This window comes from Mirounga leonina, unplaced genomic scaffold (genome assembly GCF_011800145.1).
Source record: "Mirounga leonina isolate KUSES-001 unplaced genomic scaffold, KU_Mleo_1.0 Mir_173, whole genome shotgun sequence".
NCBI classification, from domain to species: Eukaryota; Metazoa; Chordata; class Mammalia; order Carnivora; family Phocidae; genus Mirounga; species Mirounga leonina.
In genome coordinates, this window is record NW_023270447.1 from 1,327,343 (window position 1) to 1,345,124 (window position 17,782).

A 17,782-nucleotide genomic window follows, 5' to 3' on the forward strand; every position below is an offset into this window, starting at 1 on the left:
GCACTTGAGTCAGGAGGTCCTGCCGGCTCCACTTTCTCCTAACTGGTCTCCACAAGCTATTCTCAACTCAGCAGCCAGTGTCCTGATGAGAGGCTGTCAGATCATGCTCTCTATACCCTTTGCTGAAGTCCCTTCTGTGGACCCCACGCAGCCAGTGCTTGAACTGTACTTGAACATGTAGGCACTCGTCCATCTCATGGCATCTGCAGACCCTTCCCAATGCACCGAAGGCCGTTCTTTCCCCCATGCAGTTGGGTGGGCTGCACATTTCAAACATTTACACAAACAGCAACTTCAGCAAAGATATAAACCTTCAGCCCACCACAACATTCTCTCCGCCCAGCACTCCTAGCCTTTGAACTCTTCTCCACAGCACTCATTGCGTACGTACACACACACACACACACACACGCACGCACATTTTTCTGCCTCCTGCCAAAGATTCCTCGAGGGAAAAGATTTTGTTTTGTATTATTCACTGCTGTATTCCCAACATGCAGATCAGTACCTGGCATAGAGTAGAAGCAACTATTTGCTGATAGGCCCCTAAGGATCATCTGCTTTATATGCCCTACAAGAATTTGTACACGGTTAAAAGCAAGCACAAGAACTTGCACATGGTTAAACTTTACCAAAAAAATACACTGAAAACAACAGCTCAAAATAAGAGTCACATCACGGCTTAAAACGGGAAGGTTTATTAAGGTTTTTCCTCAAGAGGAACAGCCAAGCCCATGCTTCTTAAGAGAAGCAATTAGCAGGAAATGTATGTCACACCTTGAGCCCAGAATCACAGGAGGCTTCTTCTTAAAAAGCCAGAGCTATATCCCCCAATTCCCTTTTAAAGCTCTTCTTAATGTCTGCAAAACAATCGATGTCGCCTTCCCAGAAAACAGAACTAGGCATCCAGTTCAAAGTCTCCAGCTGTTCTCAACAAGCAAATTTTAGTAAGACATGACATTAAATAAATGGACTGTGCATTCAGCAAACCCAAGATGAAACTGCAGTAAAAAAAATTTCATATTCAATGTAATGTCTGTACTACATTTTCAAGAATAACTTGCATTTTTTACATTTTTGGGGAATAGAAATACTAAAAGCTTGGCGGCTGGACTACCTCAAAGCTCACATTCATTTCCTTCCCTGCACAAGATGGGCTTCTTCCAGATCCTGGACAAGCACCCAAACCACTCTACCCTTTTAAGTTTGGAGCTGAGTCAAGAGGGGCTATTTCAATACACATTTAAGTAGCACCTTTTTAAATAAGTACAAGACCCAAATAAAACAAAAGGTTATTATTACAAGCTATTTTCTTCCTCCAGATACCAATTTCTTCACACTCTGGTTTCACCACACACATATAATTTTTAAGAGCATATTTTAGGTCTTCTAGCATTCTACTGTGATTGCGTAACAAGGAAAAAACTGAGGTAATCTTTCTTCCTGTCCCTCAGTCCTAAAAACAAAAATCAGATATATGAACTGACAAATATATGTGTACCTAATGAGGAAAATGAGGCAAAATATTTGAACTTGGGCAGGTCCAGATAACGGAGAACGTTCCTATATAGAGAAAAATAGCTCCAGACCAAGTAGCCTGTCTTAATAATGCTGGTAATAAAATAGAGATCAGTACCTTCCCAAAGATTAATTTTTCCCAAGTACATTCTAACTTCAAAGAAACAAGCTGTTTCACTGAGGGGTAAAAGGCGGTCAGTTATGATGGCAGATCAAGATGCCAAAGAGAGATTACTTCAAAGCTGTAGGGGAAAGAGAATAACATACCAACACCCATATTTCTCCAAACATTCCTGAGAAAACTCTGTGACCAGTTTAATAAATTACAGCGTTTTCATATCTTTGATGAATTTCTTACATATCTTTCCTGCCTGGTAGATTGGAAATTCTTGAGGAAAGGCCTTTATGCCTCTTCGTGAAGCAAGCAGTGTTTATTTATAAGAACAGATGGATTGAATGCATACTGTTCATTCAAGGCTTGCAGAAGTATTTAACTGATACTGAAGCTCCCCCTGGTGGAGGGTAAAATGATAGATTATGTATTTACTGTTAATTTTTAAAACTAGATTGGGGGCACTAGTAAGCTATTAAAGTCATTTGTGTTTTAATGGGAAAAAAATTATCAACTATGATATCAAGCCTCCTTTAAATGATATGTTACTCATCTGGCCAAAGGCGTTCTACTTTAAAGAGTCACAAATACGAACGTGGTGTCAGTTCTTGGATGTTTATCATATGAAATTCATATATATTTGAGGGCTTTTTTACTTTTCAGCTATAAAAAGTACATCAAATACATCTTATTTTGGGGCACCCTCCCCTCTGAAACCAAGACTACAGAGTCCACAGGGACAAGATGAAAGCACACCTATCTTCCTTTCTGACAGGCTACCCTTCCGCCTTACTCAGCATGGCAGATTTCCTTGCGGAGAGTAATGCATCTCCCTGACTTCAGTGGGTCCTGCTCTGCATGCTGCTGTGTGCTCTGGGGCACGTCTCTTCACAGTCCTATTGGATCCCAAGTGGACTGTGTAAGATGTGACCAAGGAATCCAGCACTGTCATCTTTCTCTCCCATGTTCTGAAATGGAGGGCAAACTGATGCTATTAGTCCAGCACAGGGGAGTTACTCTTGGGAGTTACTCTTACTTAATGATTTCTTATCTATCTGGCAAATAACCACACAACCTATGTAACAGGTAATATTTAGCAATTTTTACTTACGTGCGAGATGTTTTGTCTATAATTTTAAGTCCAAAGGCATGTCTGAGAGGTGAGTTTTCAAGCAGAATGGCTGTAGAGGACCTTAAAATATGCCACCTTGACCTGGACAGACTGGCCCTAATGCTTCACTTATTTATTTTTAATTTATTGCATTTATTAGACTTTTGGCCCCTCAATCCCAGACATCTGTGTAACTGGATCAGTAGAAGGAAAGTATTAGTTAACTAAATTTATTAGAAACTCAAAAGAATACAATTTCCATTTTTTTTTTTTTTTTTTTTTTACAATATTTTAACATTTTCTTAGGTTGGTCAGAGCTTACATTTGAAATCTTATTCCTAAATCTCAATTTAGTAACCGATGGCCTGACCACATTCCTGGGAAGTCTCAGCAAGGCATGAACACTACTTCATACCTAGTTGCAACGAGACAGTATCTAGATCCCTGAGCAGCTATGTAGACTTTCTAGGACTAGTCTCCTCCTCAGTATTTGGGGACAAGGCACAGGGTTTTCTCAGCTTGTTTCTTGCCTTCGCCAGCACTTAACTGGCCGACAAGCTGTTTTGCTCTACCTCTATGGAGAACACGTAAGCCATATCGATACCCTAGATCCATGTCCTCATTAAGTGTCATCTTTGTAAAAACAGAAACAACTGGGAAGGAAAAGAAAAGCACCACTATATAGCCAGCTAAAATTTTAACTTAGCGATCTTTTCCATACTATGACTACTACACTACTTCATATACAGTCGAAGCAAAAGCAACTGACACATTCTCCGTATGCGTTTTCACTTTTCCCCACTTCTCTCAAATTCTTCAATCTATTATAAAGCAAATTTGAATATTTTTACATAACATTTCATTGGTGGGCTTATACCCAACATATTAACAATGACAAAAGGATTCCCTTGATGAAATTACAAGCTGTGGAAGATCTGAAATAGTAAAGTTAACCCCTGATACAGTATTAAACTTATTTTTACATATAAAAATAATACACAGTGGGATATTTTATTCAATAAGATACAATCTTTAAGATCAAGAGAGAATATACAAAACTAATCTATGTAGTCCGATGTAGTCTGCTGTATAGTAGGAATAAATACATCTAGAACAGAAAGTGTGAGGTCTGTTCTTAGAGAAATTACCAATGACTTAGGGGTTTAAAGCCAAGTGTTCTGTAGGTACAGGCAGAAGGGAGCTACTGTTGCATTTTAAAACAATGTGGCCATTATAAAATAAAAGCCTTAAATCTATAAACAATAACAAAAACACACAAACCAAATGAAAATGTACTAAAATTTAATCATCCAAAAAAGCTGTAATTTAATCTGACAGTAAAACACAAGAAGCAATATTAGAGTTGGTTTAGTATATTATATATTTTAGCTTTGAAAGCCATAGAAATCAGTTATCCCAGTTTTTTTCCTATAAAAGACCCATTTTTCCAAAGCATTATGCACAATTTTAATTAGAATATAATGACAGAATGATATTTCATAATTTTTAAATATAAAATGAAGTCAATGACTCAAAAAGTTATCTGCTGCAATGAGTTTGAGGGGAAATTTCATAATCTATATCATTACAGATATAAAGTATAATGGTTCAACTTTTAGTTCTTGACAGGGAGGAATCATGATAAAAAGGTCAATATGAAATCATCTGATTATAGTAGCAATATCTAACATTTGAAATGCATCCATGCTCTTTTGTATAATCATATTAGAGTCAAGTATATTTATTTTCACATCTGTTATAACTGCTATTGCAAAGGAGAAATACTATTGTCTTATTTTCCAAGAGATATACACAGAGCAATTTTTTTTTTTCTCCAGGGAATCTGTGCAAACCAATATAAGATTTAAATTCTTCACATAATATATAAAACAGGAGAAGCCTCTTCAGATTTAATTTTTGAAGTCTGGAATGCTGGCACTTCCCAATTAGGCAACAGTTCTTCATTCCTGTAATCTAGAACATTGAATATATATTTATATTTATATATATATAAAATATATATATACACACATATATGGTTAATCTCTTGATGTCAGAAGATGGTAGTGAACAAGGAGATATTCAATCATATAGAAAGAAACAGATATTGGCTGAGTGTTACTAGACAACTAAATTATACTAAACAGCTACAGTAACAGGGCTATTTTAAACTCCTTTTGAAAATGTTTAAAAAACAGTTTTATTAGTTTCACAATCTGACAGTCCTGTCTGTAAAAAGGAAAACAGTAATTATTTCTATCCCATTATCATCTTATTTTTCCAAAAAGGAAATGATACCTGTGCATAAAATTTCTTTATCCAACCATTTCAGGACTATAGGATATTAGGATTACCACTTTTTTAAAGATTTTATTTATTTATTTGAGAGAGAGGGACAGAGTGCATGAGTGGGGGGAGGGGGAGGGGAGAGAGAGAGAATCTCTTAAGCAGACTCCGAGCTGAGCACAGTGCCTGATACAGGGCTCGTCGGGGGGCTCGATCTCATGACCCTGAGATCATGACCTGAGCTGAAACCAAGAGTCAGACGCTTAACCAACTGAGCCATGCAGGCGCCCCTAGGATTACCACTTCTAATACAGGTTAGGACCAGAAGAGATGACACAGAAGAGCTGACCCCCATATGCAAGGGCAGAAGAATCCACGTTAGTTGTATTGCTCAGCAGAAAAGAATTAGGTTAAAGGAACAATTTCCTGAAGATGAATTTCTCTTCTAGTCTTTAGAAGTGGGACACACAAGAAAGAGATTAACATGTTTCAATACAATCTTACTTAAAGGGTAGGGTCAGATACACTGCCCTCAAGGTTCATGTACTCTTACTAAAAACATATATAGCTACTTAAATTTACCCCTTATCTCGGTACTTTTCAAGTGAGATCAACATGGCACTTCCAGTCTATAATCACTCTGTGATTTCTTTGCTTTGCCAAGTATTCTGACTGCTAATTGACCCGTTATTTGGTATTTCCAAACATCCACAGAGATCTCAGGTGACTTATTAAACATATTGTTAGGCTGACTTACATATCAGAGCCTAAGAATTTATACAACCAGGATGAAAGTCTTATTTCTAGATGTAGGCCAAGATTTCTCTCCTCTCAGGTAAAACACAATACACTGCAGGGTGTATATGAATGGATGCTCATAACAGGCCAGAAGATGGCACCTCTTCCTTTAAACATAAGCTAATCATTTTCTAGAGAATTGGAAATTAAACTAGGTTCAGCTAAGGTAATGGCATCAACGAGACAGTCAACTACAGCTGACTTAACTAGGAGAGTTAAATGATATAGTTCAGAACAGGAACTGAAGTCCTCTTTTCCTTACCTTTTCACCCTTACCTAAACAAACACACCAGCAAATTTTAAAATAATCACCTTCACGGAGCTAATGATTTATAGTTACTGAATCAAGATTTCACTTAAAGCCTAAAGCAAACATCTGACCAGAAGCTGTCTTTCTTAAATCCAACCAGAGGCAACCCCATGCTGTTTCCTCCTTTCTACCCATTTTCCTTGACCTTCATTTAAAAGGGGGGTACCAAGAAAATTAAATTAAAGGGAGTACAATTATTGAGTTGTTTCCCTGAAGAGAGAGATTCATCCAAGTCTCTCAGGAAGCACATATTAGTTAATTTGGTGCTCTGGAAGAGGTAATCTGCTCGATGGACCCAAGAGACTTACAAGACTTAGTGTAAGCAACTCTCAATTGGGAACAGTAGCCTTTCCTCTGACCGAACCAAGATTAGTAATATGCACATAACTAGCACCAAATTACCTCATAAAATAACTTCATGAAAATATTCTTTTATGGCATAGTTTATAGCGTTTGTGAAGATAAGGAGAAATTGTTCAAGGGATTTCATATACACAATTAGATAAAAAGAAACAAATGGTCCCACAGGGCCTGGTTTCTCACTTGATAGGCAGCTTCAATGCTGCCACTAATTTCTCTCCAATAGGTTCACTTTAACGAAAACTTAAGCGGTACTTAACGTCAACTACTACTTAGAAGCCTATAGACAAAACATTTCAAAGAAGTCAACCTAGAACCGAGAGGAAATGACTACCAAAACATGCACCAGATACCCAGCAGAATGGCTTGAGTTAAAAAGACTGACGGTACCATCTTTGGTGAGGACATGGAACTCATCAACTGCTAGCAGGTGTGTAAACTGGTACAATTACCCTGAAAAACTTTTTAGCAGTATCTACTAATGCTATCCATATATAGTGTATAGTCTGGCCATCTCGTTCCTAGGTACATACCAAGTAGAAATGATGCACATGTGCATAGACTCATGCAAGAATGCAGAGAATTATCCATCTTAGTTCTTGAAAAGAACCCAAATGTCCATCAGCAGCAAAATATGTAAGTTTCCTGCTAGTACAGTCAGGCAATGCAAATGAACTACTGCGGCCCATATGCTACTGCAGTAGTACCCTTCTAGGGCAATTCTCGAAAACATATTTTTGAGTAAAAGTCACCAGACAGAATACCTGTTTTTGTTAATGTTAAGTTCAAAGAGAGGCAAAACCAATTACGGTGTTAGGAATCAGGGCAGGGATTACCCTGAGAGAGGAATGACTATTATTGATACAAAGAGGTGTGTTCACTTTGAAATAACACATCAAATGTTCACTTAAGCATTTTGTTTCAGATGACCCATGTTCGGCTTTAATTTGGCAGGAACTCAGGAGTGACCCTGGAAGGAATTCTACCTATTCAACCACTATTTCTAGAATACCTGTTCTGTAGCTGGCACCGGGGACACGGTGGTGAACAAAACATCTATGGTCCTTGCCCTCGGACAGCTTAGAATCTCATCTCATGGGGAGAGAGACAAATTATCAACAGATGAGCACATCTACAAGCCATGTATCACATTTACAAGACACAGAAACCTGGAAATAACCCTAACAGGTGGAATGGGAAGTGGCTAGGGGTGGGGAAAGCCCAAAATAAGAGCGTGAGCAAGGCGTTTGTTCTGCTTTCCGGACCTTACCTGGCTCAGAGCTGCTGCTCACTGTGGGTCTAAAGCAGAAGGCATGATTTCTTTTTAGGCTTCTTCTTTTCCACTGGTGTTTTTCTATTTATCTGTCTGACCAGGTCATAAAATATCTAAATAAAAACAAGAAAAAAAGTCTTATTCAACAAACACTTGAGATCTTGCTCCACAAAACCATCTTGGTTCTGTTAAATGTTATTCTGCTCTTGGATCTGTATTTTGCTGCTTTATTCTAACAGCAGGTTTCTCAGAAGCCCCAGGTGGCTTTCAGTCCAGGTAAAGCAGGACTTACCAATTTACTGTGAGGGAAATAACCTGCTCTTACATATTCAATATAAACTTAAGAAAAAAAGTTCATAGTGAAAAACAAGGTAGTGAAGTTATATTCGTCATGGACTCGTCTATGCTTCAAAACATAATTATTAAGGGAATAGTTAATGCTCAACTTGAATCTTCACATTTATTTTATTTTTAAAAACTTCAAACTTGGGTGCCTGGGTGGCTCAGTTGGTTAAGTGTCCGACTCTTGATTTCGGCTCAGGTCATGATCTCAGGGTCCTGGGATCAAGCCCCGTGACTGGCTCCCCGCTCAATGGGGGGTCTGCCTGTCTCCCTCTCCTTCCGCCCCTCCCCTGCTCTCGTGCGAACTTGCTTTCTCCCCCTTAAATAAATCTTTAAATGAAAATAAATAAAAATAAAAATCTCAAACTTACAGAAAAGTTACAAGAATACCAAGGACTTGTTTGTGTACATTCTTTACCCAGACTCACCAATTAGTAACATTTTGCCATGTGTACTTTATCATTTCTCCCTAAATACACTCTTATTTTCTAAACCATCTGAGAGTAGTCTGCATACAACAGGTCCCTTAATGGTTGAGTATGTATCTCCTAAGAACAAGGATATTCTTCCATACCCATGTTACAGTTACACATTGAGTACATTTAAGCACCAATACGTTACTTTGTATCATCTATAGCGCAGATCCCAATTTTATCAATTATCCCAATAATGTCCTATATAGAATTCCTGCTCCCCCCCACCAAAGGATCCATCTAGGATCACATACTGCATTTAATTTTCTGTCACTTTAATCTTTTAAAATCTGGAACGGTTCTTCAGTCTTTGTCTTTCATGACATTGTCATTTCTGAAAATGGATGGCTAGTAACTTTATAGAATTTCCCTCAGTTTGGGTTTGTCTGATGTTTCTTCATGAGTAGATTCATGTTATGTATTTTTGGCTGGAATAGGACAACCGTGTTCCCCTCAAGATACCACATGTAAAAGCAAATGATTTTTGTTTGCTGCTTTTGGTGATAGTAATTTTGGCTAAACTGAAAAAGAGAAAAAGTGTGTGACCCCAATTTTAAGTAATAATCTCTGTTACTACATCTTCTGGATTCGTTTTGGATGAAAAATGCAAGGCATCAGAGACAAAAATACAATAGTACTTATTTCACAGAAGATTATTTTAATACCGATATGTTTATATGTTTCATAGTGCTAAGTATGTCCAAGTATTAGAACAATTAAACAACAGATCAGCTGAATTTGGTTCTTTGCTATGAAATGCAAATACTTACTTACTAATGACCCGAGAAGCAAATATCGCAGAATCTCTTTACTATTACTCATCTGTAATAAATAGTGCTTTGTAGAAGTGTATCAAAAGGCCCTAGCTTTTAGGGGCATTAGAGGGACAAACAACAAAATCTGAATATGCACTAAACAGGGACTGTGTAAATAACAATTTTCTTGATTTTAATAACTGTGGTTGTGTAAGAAAATGTCTTTGATCTAAGGGTACATACATACACTAACATATTTAGGAGTAAAGGAGTGTGATACTTAAACACTGACAAAATATTAACTAGTGAATCTGGATGAAGAGTGAAAAAATTCTTACTGTTCTTAAATATTTTCAGTAAGTGTTAAAAAGTAAAATATTTTAAAAATCATTTCTTTAAGATGGTGCCCAGATAAAACAACTTCTATTTATTTTTTAAAATGGTCCTAAGATTACAAGGCTAAATTATTAAAAAGAAAAGCTTTATCCCAAAGCTTTAAGTGATTCATTTATATTCTTTTCTTTCTGCTCCATCCTCCCCACTGCCGTCTTCGTCCATTTAACTTCTCTATTATCTTATTTCTAAGAAAGTTGAAAACACTGGATTTATGAACAAAACAGCAGTTTCACAGCTCTGAAACTCTCTCAAGAACTTAATATGCATAAGCTACGAACAAGTTCTCTTTTGTTCCCTAGCCTTAATGCGTAAGCTAGAAGATGAAAAATTAAAAGGATAAACTAAAATAGTCCAAGAATCAAAACCACATATTTCTTCACGCCAGCCAGTTTTGGGTTTCTGGTACTACACTAAAACTGGTTTTGTAGTGATATCCTCAATGACTTCTTTGGCAAATGCTGCCCACTTCACCGCAGCAGCTGGTTCAGTGATGGAGGCAAGTTCAAACTATAGTATTTGGTTAGATACGCTTAGAGGCCTCAGCCTAGGTTCTTCCTCATCTCTCTGAACTATAGAAAAATCTAAAGGGAAGACAGAATAGTTTCTCAATCCCTCTGCCATTACTCAACTGGGATGTCTTGATTCCAATTATTATTCCAGCCTCAGCAAAGAACAATTAATTCTTGATTAAGACTGATGTGATTCTGGTACTGTCAGTCCTACTTTCAGAACAGAGCAAAAATGGTGTGGGTAAGAGTTTAATATATATATTCTGCTACAGGTATCAGGGAATTAGAGGGCTATTTAGCCAAGCAGTATATCCCTGTGTGATCTGAAATTTGAGTCCAACAAAAATCACATGTATATTTACAAAGCATTAGCTGTCTGAGGAACTATGAACTATCCAAGGAACTCTGTAGCTGGATTATCAAGCTATAAATAGAGAAACATTAAAAGAAACTCAAATATTATACTCTAGCATAAAGTTTGTATGTCCCTCAAAAGAGTAAAGATCCTTAAATAGGTAACGTATTCCATTTTGTTTTACTGTTCTCCGTTTTTAATAAACCCTCACATCAAGGTTTAACAAGACTGCTGTGAAAATGGAGCTCTGGGGCACTGGAAACTATAACCCAAGAGGCTTAGCAAGTAGCAGGTGAGTTGTCACAAACATGTAATGCTTTTTAAAAGTAAGGAACACCTCCAGTCCATGGTGCTCACTGGACCCTGGCCCAACCCAGCCCCAGCAGAGCCAAGTCCTATGAACCTGGCAGGCGGGTACCAGTGAGGGTGAGAACAGGGACAGCAAGGAACCAGAACCCTAAGGCCAATCATCCTGCAGATGGTGACCCTGTACTACTGTTTCCCTAACCAAGCTCATGCATCAATCCTAATGCTTTTTCCCCCCAAGATTTATTTATTTACGAGACAGCGAGCGTGCGAGGATGCACGAGCACCAGCCCCCACCATGCTTTTTAGCTCTGTTTTTTTTTTTTTTTTTGAGAAAAGACTGTACTAAAACTTAAAATTTTAGGGGTGCCTGGGTGGCTCAGTTGGTTGAGTGTCTGCCTTCAGCTCAGGTCATGATCCTGGGGTCCTGGGATGGAGCCCCATATCAGGCTCCCTGCTCAGAGGGAAGTCTGCTTCTCCTTCTCCCGCTGACCCCCCACCTTGTACACATTCTCTCTCTCTCAAATAAATAAAATCTTTTTTTTTTTTAAAGATTTTATTTATTTATTTGACAGAGAGAGAGACAGCAAGAGAGGGAACACAAGCGGGGGGGTGGGAGAGGGAGAAGCAGGCTTCCCGCCGAGCAGGGAGCCCGATGTGGGGCTCAATCCCAGGACCCTGTGATCATGACCTGAGCCGAAGGCAGACGCTGAACGACTGAGCCACCCAGGTGCCCCTCAAATAAATAAAATCTTAAAAAGCAAACAAACTTAAAATTTTATGATTAGTAAAATTTTTAAAGTAACATCTATAAAACTGTAATTACACAACAGAGAAAGTTGAAGCTAAAAGCATATCATACTTCCTTTCATTTACTTGGCAGTGAAAAAGAAATGACTGTTGAAGATCTCAGTAGGGACTTGTTCCCCACTAGGATGCAAACTTCTCTAGGGCAGGAATAGTGTCTGTCTGGATCACTGGGATTACCCCAGTGCCTGACACACTGCCAGACACATAGGCACAAAATAAATATTTGCTGAACAAAGTGCCAGACACTGCTAGACACATAAGCATGCAATAAATATTTGCTGAATAATGAAATTTATGAATTTTTTATGTACTTATAAAAACTGGTTTACCTAAAAAAGTAAACTTTAACATTCTTGGTTATTTGAAAACAGAGGATCTGTAGCAAGCTTAATTTTTTTGCCTGTCAGATGTTTAAAGTAACTTAGTCATTTTAAAAGTCAAACAAGAGCCTATAACCATAATATTAAATCAAGGAAAAGTGACCTACAGACCCAAAGGCCAGAGAGAAACAGCAAACAAAAACACAGGATGCTGATAACCTAAGGCACTCATAAGTCTCACCTATGTTATAAGTGAGCTAAATTGACCGATGACCTGTGATACCACAAATGACAAGCAAACTGGCAAGTGAAGACTTCTGCATCACGGGGAAAGGAAAGAAGCCTACTCTCGTTGGCTGGTTGGTTTTTTTAAAAAAGCTTATGTTAAATATGTTAAAACAAACAAAAGCAAAGAGAACCTCTTGAGGTTTTGGTCAGTTGGTGGCGGCAGGTGGAAGTGCACGGATCTTTCAGGGATCCAGGAAGGTACTGGATTGACACCCAGGCAGCGGGCATGCTTATTAAGCATTTCCTGTCACAGCTACGTTCTCAGGATAGTGGAAGGCTTAAGTCACAGACAAAAAAAGCCTTGGGCACCTGCTGCACCAGGCCTCAAAGAGCGGGTGAATTCCAGTTCCATGCCCATGCTCACAGATTCCTCCCTTTGAGTCAGAAACCAAAGGCAGGCACGACTCAAAACACCAAATTCTGTGGTATCCATGAGGTATTATCTTTCTGTATAACATAAGTTCACAAGCTCAGTAACTACTTTGATTTTTGTATTTTCCTACTTGACTTTACAACCTCTTTACACACATGCGCATAGGTAACTGTTACAATGCAAGGGTGACCGGACCATGTGCACACACCACCTTCTGGCGTATCATTCAGAAGCTTAGCAGGATTGAAACACATTGCTTAGCTTAAACTTTCTCTTTGCCAATAAGGTAAATATCAGTGTCTTCATCACAGCCATCAAAGTGATTTTACTCGAGTGAGGGAATATGGTTTCTAGGAATTACTTAGTGTTCTCTGTACACTGCTAGAATCAAGACCACTTAGAAGAAAATTTTTTCTTCAAAAAATTTGGTTTTGGCTATTAACTTAAAGGTAACTAAAAAGGCACTTGTTTGTGCTGCCTAGCAGCTGTAGGTTACCTCATTAACGTTGATCTTTGACTTTGCAGAAGATTCTAAAAAGGCACAGTTACACCACTGTCTTGCTAAATTCTGACCCTGTTCTTTGCCAACTACTCGCTCATCTTCCAGGTCACATTTATTGCCAACCAAAATCATTGGAACCTGTGGGAAGGAAAAAAACGTAATGTGAGCACTAGCATACTTGTTTCTTAGCCTCTTTTAAGTAAGCAACTACCTGTCACCAATTGAAATGTATTAGTTAGGACTATAAGCTTCACCAAGTGCTTAAAAAAATTCTATGTATGCACATTGGGGGAAAGAAGGTAGATGGAGGGGGAAGAGACAGAAAAAATATGGAAGAGATCCTACTACGTTCATTTGCTAAATTATTTTAAGGATATAATCACATAATTCTCATGTGGACTACTAATAATAGCTGAATTCCAAGTACAAAAATCTGAAGGAAAAGGAATCTTCTGCAATGCAGAGAAGAATGTACTCACTGGGCCTAACTGTGGTTTAAGTGCTTCATCTCAAAGGTCCAACAAATTCCAAAAGTAGTTGGCAAGACCAACACAGTAACAGGTTCTACTTCTATGTTTGACATTAGATCTGAAGACCAGTTTAGGTGAGATGTTAAGAAGGAATAACAGCTTAACAATAACCCACAAAATAGAGCCACAAAGCAACCATGCCTTCCCTTTTTCCCCATACCAGAAAGGCTGCCCCTACTTGCAATAAAACAAGTTGCTAACAAACTATATAACACCCTTAGATAAAAGGTGTCCACAGAACCCAGTCATTTGTGAGGTGATGCACACTACACACAAGAAAGGATTTAAGGGACATGGTGGATCTTGTACCTAAAATAAGCAGTACTTGGGAGAAGTGTATCACAAGTTAGATGAAACATTCTAGACATCTACAAGTCCATCTTTTTTAGTTATGACATGAGATAAAGAGATTAACATCACCAGAATTCGGTGATTTGTATATAATTGCCTATGAAAACAGAAGTCCCTTAGATAAATCACTCATGGGAAGCAAGAGAACTATTCATTAGGTTACGTTGATCATGAGTCATATGGTAGAAATCCCTTCCGCCTACAGTATTACCCAAAGTTAAGGTCCTGAGCAGATGCATATGTTCCCATTAATAATGAGAGAGAACATGCAAAAACAGAAAGAAAGGTACAAATGAAATTTTATATCCCAATTTATACAACCGAAAAGGAACTCTCTGTAGTTCAAAACTGAGGTAAAAACGTAAAATATACATTTCATCTTTGCAAAAAGGCCCAACAGCAATGATGTTATTCATCAAATAAGAATTCTGCAACAAAAATAAAATGAAAAAAATATAAAAGCCCAGTTAATTAAAATCGTCAACATAACTCAAAGGAAAAAACTGTTTAGTACAAACTATACCAAGAGAATTTTAGAAATGGAAACATACCATTATGGTTCTTACTAATGTTCTTTGAACACTGTTTCTGACATAACTACCACCTTTCAAAGCTCAATTCGAGTCCCACTTCTCCCAAGTACTGACTCCTCTTTCTTCCCTACTGCACTTATTAACACACAGCACAATGAGCACTTTATCAAACATGCCCTCTATCTTAGCATATAATCTGTAGGTAAATTCAGAAAGTTGAAAAAATTTTTTGATCACAGAGACACCTTTAGGTTTGTGGTAGATACCCTCCAAATCCTCTTAACAGAAAAACAAAAACACTTTTTGGCCACAGAGAGATAGCAGTATGTCTTAGAGTGAGAAAAACAGGGGTGCCTGGGTGGCTCAGTCAGTTGAGCGTCTGCCTTCAGCTCAGGTCATAATCTCGGGGTCCTGGGATAGAGCTCCACTCCCTGCTCAGCAGGGATTCTGCTTTTCCCTCCCCCTCTGCTTCTCCCCCTCTGCTCGTGCTCTGTCTCTTTCTCTCACTCTCAAATAAATAAAATCTTTAAAACAAGTAGAAAAATACTTACATCTTCTGTGTCCTTAACCCGTAAAATCTGTTCCCTCAGGTCCTGTAAGTCATTAAACGTGGACTGAGCTGTAATAGAATATACTAGTGCAAACCCTTGGCCATTCTTCATATACAAATCCCTCATCGCTGTAAATTGCTCCTATAATAAAAAATGTACAATTATAAGTATGATTTCTTGAATGTACACTGGAACAATTTACATCTGAATAATCACAAGTAAGCTACTCAATTTTTTCTTACACTCTATCATGACAGGAAATATAAGACCTATTACACAGTTTCTAGAAACTCTGAGATAGATGTTCTTGTTCCCTACTTATACAACTAGAAGCAATGACAATGAACTAAGGAATTAGAAGATTAGAAGGGAGATCTTAACCACCTTATCATGCAATATCATGCTTTCTGTGTGGTTTAGAAACTGTACATAATTCCTTTGTACATATAGATCCTAATTAAATTTTTTGATGCTTCTAAAGATGACCTCCAAGAAAGTGCTGTTAGAAAAGAGAAGCCTGAGTACTGAATCCTGAGGCCCTCCAACATTAAGGGGTTGGGGAGATGAAGACAAATCAGGAAAGGAGACTTAGGAGTAACCAATGAGAGAGGGAGAAAACCAAGCAAGTGTTGATTCCTGGAAGCCAAATGAATAAAATTTTTACAGAGGACAGTGATCAACTGAGTTGGAGGTTGCTGAAAAGTCCAAGGGAGTTAGGATACATGCAGAGGACTGATCATGAATGACACGCCATGGACTTGAAGCCATGTGAAGAGAGGGTTAGGATATGAGGACAATCAAAAGATGGTGGGATAAATGGACTGCAGGTTCCAGTGAAGTTGAAGGTATAAAAGGAAGTGAGATGGAAAAACAAGAGGTAGAGAGTAGCATGCTTGAAAATGAGATGAAGGTGGTATCACAGTTATTGGTAATCATAGTCTAGGTAAGACCATGGGCGGGAATGGCTGAAGCAGTATGGAGGTCAATAAACTGGTAGGCCGAGGAAATGGATCATCTATAATATCCATATAGGTTCTATTTGAATACTAAAATCACCAAGAATTCTGACTGAAGCAGTGATGAGGAGAGTGAGCAAAACTCTTCAAGGAATAAGGAGTGATCTGGGACACGATTAATGAGCATCAACTACTTTCCAAGCTTTATGCAAGGCACTGGGGACAAAGACAACTAAACAGGCAATTATGACACCATACACTGAGCACTAGGATGGGAGAATGACAAGATATTTAAGAGCACAAAGGAAAGATCTCTACAGTAGGGAAGAACTTCCTTAACTTGGACAAGAGGAAGAACAAAAAACTCCTTCACCCTTGCGGAGGTGATGAAAGGAAAAAGTAGAAAAGTGCTCTTTAACTACGGGGGTATCTGGGAACAGAGGGGAATGACTGCTGATTCAGAGGCTAAGGAAATTAGGGGAGGTTGGAATGGCAAAAGGGGGAGATATTTTGAGTCAGCAGATACAAGAAAGATGTAGTTCTAATGATCCCAAGCTTCCTTTCCCACAAAAGAATGGAAAAATATAGTATCATTAGCACTACAATTGCGCCAGTCTACTTATATGCTTTTCTCAATGACATGAAACTTTCTCATCATTCATAAAATTATGTGGAAAATTTGTGCTAAATTTTAAACAACTTATAACATTTAAGAATACCATCCATTCTAAAGCTGAGAACTGCCTAATAGGTAAAGTCTATATGTATGGAGGAAAAAAAGAAAAATCACTTAACGTGTGCATTTATGGCAGTATAACAGGAAATCATCAGTAATTAATAACAAAATTATAAAGGAGATGACAAATGAAGGCAATGAAAATAAAAGCAAATACTTGGAGCTCATACTATGAAACAGGCATTATGCCAAGTGATTTATAATCATTATCTCATTTGATCATTACAAGCACCCTATGATATACTTATGTCATCATACTGTAGTCATTTAAAGATGAGAAAAATAAGGCTCAAAATAATCCTGAGGATTTTTGTCAGAAAACATGTATCTGTCAACAGCCCCTTGATATGTTAAAATACTAATAAAAGGCAAAAACAATTTTGATAAAAATTAAAGACTATGGTGCCAAGAGACAAAGTCTTACATAAACCCAGAGAAATACCCATTTTAACTAAAATTCTGGATTTAAAATACCTTTTTTAAAAAAAGCAGTAATAGGGTAATCCTCATCTCAATTTGGGAGAAGATACCCAACATACACATTCTGTAGGTGAACTTGACATACAATGTAAGAGTGGTATGTGGACATGAAGTACATCACAGATGGTTGGAAGCACATAAGAAAATTTAAGAAGCCCTACATTTAGATAATTTGTTCTTAATCAGAGTAATTACTTTTACTCAGAGGAATTATTCAGATGACAAAACCTGTTCACTAGTTAACTAAAATCTATCAGAAAAAGAGAAAACATCCTTACTGTTCCCGCTGTGTCCAGGATTTCGAGCATACACTGTTGGCAATCTACTTCAACTTGCTGTTGGGGAAGGGAGGAAAAATGAAAGAGTAATATCAAAATCAAAATGTCAGTCTGTTTTCCTGCCACCTCTTCACTCCAAGTACCTATTAACAACTACAAAGCCTTTTCTC

The 17,782-nt window shown here is 37.9% G+C and overlaps 1 protein-coding gene across 1 annotated transcript in view; it reads right to left on the reverse strand.

Annotated features, from left to right (window-relative positions):
- Positions 1-682: 682 nt before the first annotated feature.
- Positions 683-17,782, reverse strand: part of RAP1A (RAP1A, member of RAS oncogene family) — a 73,009-nt gene continuing 55,909 nt past the window's right edge. The window contains exons 4-8 of the mRNA XM_035017770.1: positions 17,613-17,669; positions 15,163-15,303; positions 13,192-13,335; positions 7,766-7,881; positions 683-4,715 (exon numbers count right to left, since the gene is read on the reverse strand). Of these exons, the coding sequence (XP_034873661.1) occupies positions 7,795-7,881; positions 13,192-13,335; positions 15,163-15,303; positions 17,613-17,669 (429 nt within the window). The 3' untranslated portion in view covers positions 683-4,715; positions 7,766-7,794. The remainder of the gene's footprint in view (positions 4,716-7,765; positions 7,882-13,191; positions 13,336-15,162; positions 15,304-17,612; positions 17,670-17,782) is intronic.